This window comes from Oryx dammah, unplaced genomic scaffold (assembly GCF_014754425.2).
Source record: "Oryx dammah isolate SB20612 unplaced genomic scaffold, SCBI_Odam_1.1 HiC_scaffold_10, whole genome shotgun sequence".
Lineage (NCBI taxonomy): Eukaryota > Metazoa > Chordata > Mammalia > Artiodactyla > Bovidae > Oryx > Oryx dammah.
The window spans coordinates 36,195,607-36,207,813 of record NW_024070194.1 but is presented as its reverse complement, the minus strand read 5'-3'; the positions used below and the strand labels follow the sequence as shown (position 1 = coordinate 36,207,813).

Here is a 12,207-nt window from a genome sequence, read left to right as displayed (position 1 = left end):
TTGCGACCCCATGGATTATATAGTCCATGGAATTCTCCAGGCCAGAATACTGGAGTGGGTAGCCATTCCCTTCTCCAGGGGGTCTTCCCAACCCAGGAATCAAACCCAGGTCTCCTGCACTGCAGGCAGATTCTTTACCACCTGAGCCACAGGGGAAGCCCAAGAATACTGGAGTGGATAGCCTGTCCCTTCTCCAGCGGCTCTTCCCAACCCAGGAATCAAACTGGAGTCTTCTGCATTGCAGGTGGATTCTTTACCAACTGAGCTATCAGGGAAGGCCTTTATACTTTTAAATTCCCATCAATTTCATCAATTTAAAAACACTATCATCATTTATTTTAATATTCACTGACATGAAAATAGGTATTTTAGCATTGTCTGCAACAGAAAATATTTTAAATAACATGCTTGTGTATCAACTGGGAAATGGCTTGTGTGCACGCGTGCGTGTGCGCGCTCAGTCATGTCTGACTCTTTGTGACCCCATGGACTACAGCCTGTCAGGTTCCTCTGTCCGTGGGACTCCCCAGGCAGGCACACTGGAGTGGGTGCCATTTCTTCCTCCGGGGACTTTCCTGACCCAGGGCTCAAACCTGCGTCTCCTACACTGGCAAGTGGATTCTTTACTGTTTGTTGCATCCCCTGGGAGTAGTTTAATACAGACTTTTTGATACTACTTACCATTGTGCAGTTGCACAAAGAATGAAATAGATTTAAACCGACTGTCTTGGGAAGGTGACCCCAACAAATTATTGAGGTGAAAAACTATAAAATAATGATAAAGCTGTATATGTGCACATTTGTATTTCTGCAGCAATAATGCAAAATATGGAAGGATAAACACTATATTATTGTTAGTTATTCAAGAGAAGATTTTTTTGAGGGATGGGCTGTGTGGGAGGGACTATTATTTTACTTTAGATTTCTCTGTTTAATTATTATTAAACTCCAAATGCCAAGAATCTCAATGAATTTGGGGAAATAGGTAAAATGAGACTTTTCTGGAATGTTTGGTGATGGTATGTGGCAATTTATTAAACTATTCTACTTCTGAATAGGTTTTAAGTTATCCCTAAGAAAAGTGAACGGAAAAATATTTTCAGGAAAAACACTGTTCCCACTCAGAATTTATGTATGGGTTTAGAAACGGCAGATACTAGCTCACCACACTGACTCTTCCCCTGTAGACAGTCTGTCTCTAAAGGCCACACCTACTGGTTGACTTAGGAGACCACAGTGACCCGCCACCAATACTCCTACTGCTACAGAGTCCCCTTCCGTGTAAATATGCATAATGACAACAAGTGAAGGTGGCCCTTTTTAAACACTGATTGGTTATTTGTATTATTATTTTTTTGTTAAGTGGTTGTTCATACTACATCCTTCATTCATTACTCTACCAGGACTCTCTCTCCTTTAAATTAACTGGTGACATTCTATCAATTGGGAACATTAGCCTTTCTTATGGAGTTTGCTGTATTTTCTCAGATACACTTACAATTTAGTTTCAATGGTTTTTGATATGAGCTTTAAATTAATCAGTGGTAAAATTAATCTTTCTCTTTTCCTATCTGCTTCATCTAACCTATTTAATATAGGTTTCCTTATAGACCTTACATTTGAGTCTTTAATTCAACTGAAATGTAATTTGATATAAATCAGAAATCTAACTTTTTCCCAAACAATTATTTTCTACACAGTTCATTCTCCTCTGATTTCAAACATCATATATTAAGTATTAATTTTTTTATTGGTCATGTTTCTATCCTTTCTGTTCTACTCTATTTGGAGAAGGAAATGACAACCCACTCCAGTATTCTTGCCTGGAGAATCCCATGGACGGAGGAGCTTGGTGGGCTACAGTCCATGGGTCGAAAAGAGTCGGACACGACTGAGCGACTTCACTTTCACTTTTCCATCCTTTCTGTTCTACGCTATCAATATCTACCCTGTCCCAGATCACAGTACTAAGTCCTACAACGTGCTTTAACTATTGTTAAGGACAAGTCATCAAGCCCTTCTCCCTATTCCTGCATTGATCCATATTATTTTATTTTGTCTTGTTTATTGGCTAGCATATTCAGAACTTTAAATGATTCTGATAATAAACATTCTTATCTCAGTTTATGATTACAACAGGCAGTCTAATTTAAGTCTTTCACCATTAATGTATGTTGTTGTTCAGTTACTAAGTCGTATCCAACTCTCTGCAAACCCATGGACTACATCACCCAAGGTTTCCCTGTCCTTCAGTATCTGCCAGAGTTTGCTCAAACTGATGTCCATTGAGTCGATGATGCCATCCAACCATCTCATCCTGTGTCACCCCCTTCTTCTCCTGCCTTCCATCTTTCCCAGCATGAGTCTTTTCCAATTTGTCAGTTCTTCGCATCAGGTGGCCAAAGTATTGGAGCTTCAGCTTCAGCCCTTCCAATAAATAGTCAGGGTTGATTTCCTTTAGGATTGACTGGTTTGATCTCCTTGCTGTTCAAGAGGCTCTCAAAAGTCTTCTCCAGCACCACAGTTCAAAAGTATCAATTCTTCAGCACTCAGCCTTGGTCCAACTCTCACATCCATACATGAGCACTGGAAAAACCATAGATTTGACTATATAGACCTCTATCAGCAAAGTGATGTCTCTGCTTTTTAATCCACCATCTAAGTTTGTTATAGCTTTTCTTCCACGAAGCAAGCATCTTTTAATTTTATGGCAGCAGTCATCGTCCACAGTAATACTGGAGTTCAAGAAAATAAAATCTGTCACCGCTTCCACTTTTCCCCCATCTATTTGCCATGAAGTGATGGCATCAGATGCCATGATCTTCATTTTTTTTAATGTTGAGTTTTAAGTCTGCTTTTTCACTCTCATCAAGAGGCTCTTTAGTTTCTCTTCACTTTCTGCCAGTAGAGTGGTATCATTTGCATATCTGAGGTTGCTGATATTTCCGGTTCTCCGGAAATCTTGATTACAGCTTGTGAGTCATCCAGCCCAGCATTTTGAATGATGTACTCTGCATATAAGTTAAATAAGCAGAGTGACAATTTACAGCCTTGACGTATTTCTTTCCCAATTCTGAACCAATCCATTGTTCCATGTCGTTTTAAATGTTGCTTCTTGACCTGCATACAGGTTTCTCAGGAAGCAAGTAAGGTGTATGGGGCATTTAAAAATCATATTTATCACTGCTAACAGTTTGCAGTTGAAACATAGGTTCAGTTTTTAAAAATCATCACCATGTTTTTTAAATAAAAAACATAGTGGATTTTAATAAAATTAAAATTTCTAATATTTAATCATCCTTGAGTTCCTGAAATGATAAATACACTGCCCTTTTACTGTATTATCTGTAGCAGCATTTTCCCAAACCATGTTCCAAGGAACATTCTTTTCAGATATGTTTATAGATGCAGCACTTAAAAAATTAAGTATGTGCAGAGCTGTATAGTAAGGCCCTTTTAAGACACTGAGTTTTAGATGCTACTACCTCAACAGATTTCCTTAGGGTTTTATACAACCCTAGGAAGGAAAAACTTGGTCCAGGATCTCCCTTCTGCATTAGCTCTGTCACAATTTGCCATTAAGATAAAACTGTGAAGTTTCCCTTCTATTTCAAAGCTCCAGTACAGATTAAACAGTATAGGAATTCTCTCTTCCTTGGAGATATAATATACTCAATGCCTAACCAGTAGAGCACATCCTTGAGGAATGAAAGTCCTTCCACAACATCCTTGACTTTTCTTCCCATGGTCAAGGGTGTGGTCACACCTCCCACCCCTCCCCTAACTTATTCACAATGCTCTGACTGAATATCCCTGCTCTGGAACAGACAGTGAGCCAAGTACTGGCAGTGCCATGGTGATTAGTATAGAGCTGAGGTCCTGCCCTTACAGAGCTGACATCCAAGCACAAAAGAAGAGCTCTGGAAAATAAAAAACAGGACAGCAGAAATAAAAAAAACTCAAGAGAAGGAGTCACAGATAAAGCTGAGGAAAATTCCTAGGAACAGAGGAAAAAAACAAAGAGATGAAAAACAGATGAGGAAAGTAAGAGGACAACTCTGGGAGGACCAACATCCTAGAAGTTCCAGAAAGAGAGACAAGCCGGGATGGAAGTTGGGGGGGCGCATCTGTGAAATAATTCAAGATCATTTCCCACGAACAGCCAAGATTACAAAGTAAAACAGCCCGGAGTGCCAAGCCTGAGACGTAAACAGACCACTGAAGAGTAGCAGGCAAGGCTTCAGACATCGTGATGACTGGGAGACCTAAAAGATTCCTGAATCCAGCAAGACCTGGGGACAGAAGAGAAAGTCTTGAAGAGAGAATGATTAAGCATTTTATAGGACTGACAATGCACAGTAAGGGAGAAAAAAAATAAACCAGAGCCCAGTTTGGAAGTGATGGCTGAGTGTTGTGGCAATGATGACCAAGGATAGAATTGGGACTTTTTCTGGAGGTAGGAGAGAATGATGGATTGTGCATGGTGAATGAGGAAGTGAAGAACAAAGGATCACTGCAGGGCTTCTGGCTTAAGCACCTGTGCGACTACTGCACCTGTGGCTGTGCTGCTGCGAGGATGACCTCAGAAGGAAATGGTTTATGGGGAAGGAGGGAGTCAGAAGTTGGAGTTTTCTGCCTTTACTTTAACGTTTGAGGTGTCTTGTGTAACAGCAAATGGACAGGGTAAGTCAGGGGTTCAATCTGAAAGTCTTGAGGTTAGAGGTCCACGTTACAGGTTCATGTGGAGCCCACCAGCAAAATGCACGTCTGCTGATGCCATGAACTCGATGAGATACCCCAGAGGAAGAGAATGGAGACAGAAGGAGGCCCAGGACCAAATTCTGAGGAGTCCCAACATCCAGAGGTCTGAGGGAGAAGGGGTCAGTTTTGATTATTTACCAAAATAACAGCTGGAAAACCACCTATTCTATTTATCTGTGTGTGTATATATATATATATAAACCCAGATCTAACTCATCCTCCCTAGAGCTAAGTCTTATCACTGCTTTGTGTGTGCATTCCCTTCTCGCCTTAATTAGCCCTGCCCGAAGTCTGTCTATATGTTTGCCATTTTCCAAAAAACAAGCTTTGGCACGCATCACTTCTATTTGTTTCCTATTTTTTATTTTGTTGTTCAGTTGCTCAGTTGTGTCTGACTCTTTGCATCTCCATGGATTGCAGCATGCCATGCCTCCCTGTCCCTCATCATCTCCCAGAGCTTGCTCAAACTCACGTCCACTGAGTCGATGATGCCATCCAACCAGCTCATCCTCTGTCGTCCCCTTCTCCTCCTGCCTTCAATCTTTCCCAGCATCAGGGCCTTTTCCAATGAGCCAGCTCTTCTTATCAGGTGACCAAAGTATCGGACCTTCAGCTTCAGCATCATCCTTCCAAGTAATATTCAGGGTTGATTTCCTTTAGGATTTCCTACAGTCCAAGGGACTCTCAAGAGTCTTCTCCAGCACCATAGTTCAAAAGCATCAATTCTTCAGCACTCAGCCTTTTTTTATGTCCAGCTCCCACATCTGTACATGACTACTAGAAAAACCATAGTTTTGATTATACAGACCTTTGTAGGCAAAGTAACATCTCTGCTTTTTAAAAAGCAGGGTGATTTTAAATAAGCCTCGATGTACTACTTTCCCAATTTTGAACCAGTCCATTTTTCCATGTCCAGTTCTAACTGTTGCTTCTTGATCTGCAAACAGGTTTCGCAGGAGGCAGGTAGCAGGTAAGGAGGCCTGGTATTTCCATCTCTAAGAATTTTCCACAGTTTGTTGTGATCTACACAGGTAAGGACTTTAACATAGTCAATGAAGCAGATATTTTCTGGAATTCTCTCACTTTTCCTATGACCCAATGGATGCTGGCAATTTGATCTCTGGTTCCTCTGCCTTTTCTAAATCCAGCTTGTACATCTGGAAGCTCTCAGTTCACATACCATTAAAGACTAGGTTGAAGGATCTTAAGCATTACTTTGCTAGCATATTTTTTGTATCTCTACCAATGTTTTCCCCTGCTTTAACTGCGCTCATTTTTCATCCTGTTTTTCTCATTTCTGAAGATAAGCTCTTCATTTTTATTTGACTCTTCTTGAGAACTGACTGTTCAATAAGTGTGACTAGTCCTGTTATCATCATTTTCTAAACTGTCGGCAATTGTAAAGTTTGGAGTTCTTTTCTGAGTTATTTATAATGGTATTCTCTTGCTTCTAAGTGGTTTGGGGATTTTAGTCTTTCTTTTGTTATTGGTTCCTAAAGTTTACAGCAAGACAGTAAACACAATTTCTCCTTTTTGGAACCTACTGCATTTCACTGAGTGAACATTCTCACGTGCCTTCAACACACCCATCCTGATATGGAAATATTGACAACCTTTGGTGCAATGAGAAAACTAAGAACAAAACTGGATATTTTTTTATACTTTAATTTATAATGATATATGGATTACAATTATGTAAGGATTCACTTTATTTGTGAACCACATTCTAACACAGAGAGGCAGAATTAAGTGTTACGGGTTAAATTCAAGTCAGACTATTTGGGTTTTGAAAAGCATCTTGGCTAACTGTGTGACCCTGAAAAACTAACACTGCATCTTTGTCCCTGGATTTCTTTACTTGTTAAATAGGGATAACACTGGTACCTACCTTAATTTATAATATATACAACCAGAGTTATGTAAAGCATGATATGTAGGATCAATAAATACGGTTTTTCATTGAATAATTACAGAAGTTTTCACAAAACAAAAAAAATTAGAAATCCTCTTGTGTTACTTAATTTTTTAAGAAATCTGACTGACTGCTAAAATTCTAGAGTCTTAGAGTCATTTCCTATGAGGTGGTCAACTCTTACATATGCTCTACAGAGATATGCAGAGACTGTGGGTTCTATCTGTGGTGTGCAGAAAGCTGTGGCTCTTAATAATCAATCTTATAAAGTTCTGAATGTCTTTACTGACATTACTGAAAAAAGGGATAAGTGACATATTTAATTCACTTCAAGTACTGTGCGAAAGGACTGGCACCGACCAGCAGGACTCTGGCAGAAATGACAGCTTTGTGACAGGTATGCAGAGCTGTCTGACCTGAAAGCCATATCACCCTTGATGCCAACACTGCAGGCCACAGCTCTGTCTCCTGCCAGTCTGGAAGTATTTTTGAGTCCCATTTAAAGGATTCAGCTTCTTGGTATTTCAATTTCCATGTATGGGACTTGGCATGACTCCAAACGTCAAGAGTTAATGGTGCCACCATCTTACTCCTTTCTCAAAGTTTAAAACCTTACAACCCTCCCAATCTTTAGGATACCTCGACTGCATGGCACTTTAATAATTCCCTGGCATGAAACAAATAAACTATCAGACTAATCTTACATATCTCCTAAAGTCTGTATACATGTTCAAAACATTCAAAGAAGCTGTCCCTCAGTGCTGGGAAGGAAGTAGAAGCTGTCCCTCAGTGCTGGGAAGGAAGGAGATTTTTTCTGCCCACTCCTGAGTGGTCTTGGAACACTTACAGCATGGCGATGCCCCAGTGCTTCCCTGCTCTCTCTCCTGCTGCCTGGAAACCAGAGAGGCCAATGAGGGCTACCGTGGGTGTGATGGTCAGGGGCCCGATGTATTTCAGCAGAGCCCCAGGCAGGCCTAGGAGGCCGATGACCACTTCTATCAATGAGGACATGATGATGGCTCCCTGGATCTGGAGCAAGAGAGGACACAGACATAAGAGCAAGCTGCTTGTAAATCACACACTCTAAATGTCACCTGCAACCACAACTGATAATTCTGTAAGGCATCAAGCTATTATAAAATAGGCATGACATAGCTGAGAAATTCCTGGGAAACCCTAGATACCAGTGGGTATGACTGGGACCTAGCAAGCCTGAGTATGACCCGACTGATGTAAGAGTGTCATTCACCGGACACAAAATCAGCTGCCTATTCCACGACCGAGACAGATGTAACGTATCATTCCCATTTAAGACACAACATTCAAAACAAGCCTCAGAGGTACAATGCAGTACAAAGATTCTTGACTTTAAAAGCTCCTGCAGGACATTTAAAAGGTAGGGTTACTGACAAAAATTCTAAAGGTATATTTCTTTTGTACAGAATGGTCATATCTGTGTTAATTCTGAACTAATGGTGAATGGTTTTACAGGTTTTGGAAGATCTGGATAAAATGTCAGTCATTCTTTGTATCTAAGGACTCCCATACCCTATTCTATTCAAATGCACTGAAGCAGACAAATGGCTTTAATTCCTTCAACCAACACAGACAAACGCTGAGGCAAGAATAAATAGTTTTGCAACCTATCAACTCTGTGGCTCCCTCCAAAGGGAGCCATGTCCCTCGGCCGGTTATGCTGGAGGGTGTAAGCAGACAGGTCTGTGGTGGCATAGGAGAGGAGGAAGAGAAAGAAGGACAGAAAAGAGGGCAAGAAACAATACTGTCTGGTGTCACAAAGCATTTCTACATGCTTTATTTTATAGCAATGTCATCTAAATTAAATTTCACAACACAAATGAACATATCAGTAGCTGGAAAAAAAAAAAACCAAAGAGCTTAGTGTAACCAACTGCAATATACTGGGCATGACCAACACTGAAAATGAGAAGAAACACAAAGCCGTAAGTAGCAATGCTCATCATTTACCTCGCGTATTCGGGGATACCAGATGTGTTCTGTGTGTAACAGCTCTGTTGTTCCATTGGCAACCGAAACATCTTGAAAACAAAAACAAAGACAAAATTTTTCTTGGAGTGACACTGATGTTTGACGGGACATATTCATTTTACTCTTTTTAAGAAGAATTTCCTCCCTGTTCTAAGTGTATCTGTATAAATACCCAACCCTAAAATTCAAGTTACAACAGTACAGCATATCATACTGAAAGGTGGATTCCCTATCACTAATATAACCAAATTTATTCACCAACGAGAGCCCCTGGCTTCTCAGAAGCTGACTGAACTGAGGATACACACTGCTAGTCCCAGTCTCATACAAAGACCAACCTTTGCAAGCAGCTCATTGAAATGACCAACAGCAAGGTTGCCTGACTGAGGTTTTAAAAACCTAGATAAAACTGAGGCCCTTTTTCTGTTCCTAAATCAAATCAGTGGTCACAAAGTAACTCCTAGGAGCAAGGAAGGAAATAAGGGCTAGAAAATTCTGCTCCTAGAACCTAAAAATTTAACAGTATTTTGAGAGTACAACAGGTCTGTCTGCTTTCCTCAAATCCCCTATCTGATCTTTTCCTGACCTTACAGGGTTATTTAAGGATCTTTGCAATCACTATGAGGAGGATAGCAGGTGGAATGAAAGTCATTTGCAGAAAACCAAAGCAGCCAGATCCTTAAAAAGCAAAGATGTTTAGAGAAAGGATGCTTGATGCAGCAAAGAGAGTGACTACTGGTGGTTCATAAAATCCACTGAAAGAAAGAGGCAGAAAAACAGCACAAATATTTTTCTATTCTGTTTCCATATTTATCAATTTCATTAGCACAGAGAAATGAGGTCCTTTACTGGTCCTTACTTGCTCTGGGGGTAGGGATGAATGAGTGGATACAGAGAGAGACAGAAAAACGATCCACAGATTGGAGTATTCTAAGCTGTTTTGTTGGTTGTGTGTTCTGTGCCTGATTCCAGAAAGGATTTATCACTGCTGGGGGCAGCACATCCAGGCCTCCCTTCTATCACCTGCATTAAAGGACCCCAATGACATATGTGGAAATAACTGCAATTACCTGTGGTGTTACATTTCCATTTATCTAAAGACAGGATGGCTCGAGCAGGGGCCAGAAATGCAAAAGCACTGGCCTGAAACAGGGGTAACCTAAAAGAAACGAGACCAAAACCATGATCACGGCATCAGGAACTACCGAGGTAGTTCACTATTTGACAGCTTAACAGTCTTTTCCACAGACAAACAGCACATGAGTAAATGCAGGCACACCTGGAAAAAAAAGCCCCAGTCTGCAAAGATATCCTTGGCCATGCAGCCAGGGACGCTGGCTTCTCCATTCTCCCCTCCTAATGCTCTCTCCCCAGGGAGCCCCAGAGTAGGTTCTGGGGGAGCTCTGTAGTCAGTGCCAGCACCCCAACACCAGCCCCTGACATTACCACCTTTCCCCTTGGTGGGGGGAATGCAGGCATTTGGGTGTCTCTGTCCTGCTGAGCTTGTGAGCTCCTTATTAAACATCAATGTACCTCTTCTATTTTACCATCCTCCTCCCTTTCAAATTCTTATTGGTTATCATGGGAGAAAAACCTATCTCCCCCTGTCGTTCCATTCTGTAAGTCAAAAACTGCCGTGAATCACTGGGGATAAGCATTCAGATGACGTTAGTTATCTATCTATTGAGAAAAAGGAAAACTGTAAGTTACAAATCAACAGTAGATAAAATATTCTGTTTAATCATAAGAAATACTCAAAAAAGCGCTTGTACCCTTATTTCTAAAGGACCCAGAAAACTTGTAGATTCTTTTAAATATCCTGCTTACACTGTCAAACTAAATGCAGAGATCCTCAGATGCCATCATTCAATTACATTCTAGATAAATTCATATTGATTTTATGAACACTGGTGCTACTCAAATTCGAAAGATTTTGTTATTTATTATTAGAGTATAATAGAGTATTTTCCACTGGAGTTGTATTCAGGTGGTTCTAATGGGCTAATACAGGAACTCAATCATTATCTTTAACATTATTTTGAGGGTAAAATATGAAACTAGCCCTTTGGTTTGCAGGGTTTGGAACTTTCAGATATCTAGATCATTCTTAAAACACTCCTAAGCAGCCTTGAATCAAGTGTCCTGGCCAGTAGGATAGGAACCTAGCCGGGCTCTCCTCTGAGCTGACAGTTCGTCCTCGCCCTCAGTGACATAGTAACTGGATTGAGAAATAGTGCCTCTGGCTGAAGGACATAGAACCACTTTACAAATACAGAGCTAGTACACACTGTTCTGAGGTAGATGAGGCTCTTCCCCCATACAATCATCTAAACTTCAGATCCCTGGGCTCTCCAAGCAGATGGGACTGTCTGCTCTTTTATTCTGTACTGATGACTGGAAATGAAACAAATTAAACTGTGCTCTTCTTTACACGAGGAGTTGGAAAACCACCTGGTTTTATGAGTAAAGTTTCACTGGGACACAGCCACCACCCTTATTCATGAGCTGTCTGCGCCTACTTTTATGCTTCAATGGGTAGAGCTGAATAGTTACAACAGGGAACACAAAGCCTAAAATATTCACTGGCTAACACACTACAGAAAAAATAAAATTGTTAACCTTGACTACAGGTAAAGTATATCTTAAATATGTGAAGATACCCCAAAAATGTAGAATTTTTTTTTTAGTAGACATTTTAGAAGTTAATAAATAGTGTTAACTAGATGTCATTAAGATGAGCGACTTCACTTTCACTTTTCACTTGCATGCACTGGAGAAGGCAATGGTAACCCACTCCAGTGTTCTTGCCTGGAGAATCCCAGGGACAGGGGAGCCTGGTGGGCTGCCGTCTATGGGGTCGCTCAGAGTTGGACACGACTGAAGCAACTTAGCAGCAGTAGCAGATGTCATTAAGAAAATCTGAGCAGATTTTGTAGCCCCAGGTGAGAAAAAGAACCTTAACAAGCCCCACACAAGTTCTTACTTTGTTCAAAACTCTGCTGGAAGTGCCTCATTTCTTCTTGAGCATCCAGGTGACCTGAATCCATTTCCCAGTCTAGTCTCTCACCCATCATGTCATACACTTGCACTCCAGACAAGTAGTCTATGTTCTTACCTCTGAGCCTTTGCTCATCTCTTCAGTTATCAATTCATTTCTAAAGCTCCATTTCTATTCAATATTTAAAGGACACAGAAAATACCATCTCCTCCAGGAACTATTCTTGGCTCTACCAAGGGTCTATAATGCACTCTCCTACTTAGGACATTCTGGCCATGATTTCTACAAGTTACTCTCCAAGTTGCCGGGGAACTGCTTCATGATTCCCTGGGGTGGGGTGGGGGTGGGGGGCGCTGGTTAAAAATGAACATTTCTTCATCTCACTCAGTCCAAGTTAATCAGAGTCTCAGGTGGAGTCTCTGAATCTGCATTTTGAGTAAGTACTTCTGGGTGAGGCTGATGCACTAGGCAACGAAGACAACCCCTATGCCAGATGAAGGGATTTATCATTTTGGTCTCTTGATGAACA

The 12,207-nt window shown here is 40.9% G+C and overlaps 1 protein-coding gene across 3 annotated transcripts in view; it reads right to left on the bottom strand.

Moving 5' to 3' along the window:
- The window catches only part of SLC23A2 (solute carrier family 23 member 2), a 137,557-nt gene that overhangs the window by 25,110 nt on the left and 100,240 nt on the right, over positions 1–12,207 (bottom strand). For 2 of the 3 annotated variants that reach the window (XM_040247906.1, XM_040247908.1), the window contains exons 6-8: positions 9,751–9,839; positions 8,660–8,730; positions 7,521–7,702 (exon numbers count right to left, since the gene is read on the bottom strand). The exons of the other annotated variant lie outside the window; for it this stretch is intronic. In XM_040247906.1, coding sequence (XP_040103840.1) covers positions 7,521–7,702; positions 8,660–8,730; positions 9,751–9,839 — 342 coding nt within the window. The remainder of the gene's footprint in view (positions 1–7,520; positions 7,703–8,659; positions 8,731–9,750; positions 9,840–12,207) is intronic. 3 annotated transcript variants of the gene reach the window in all.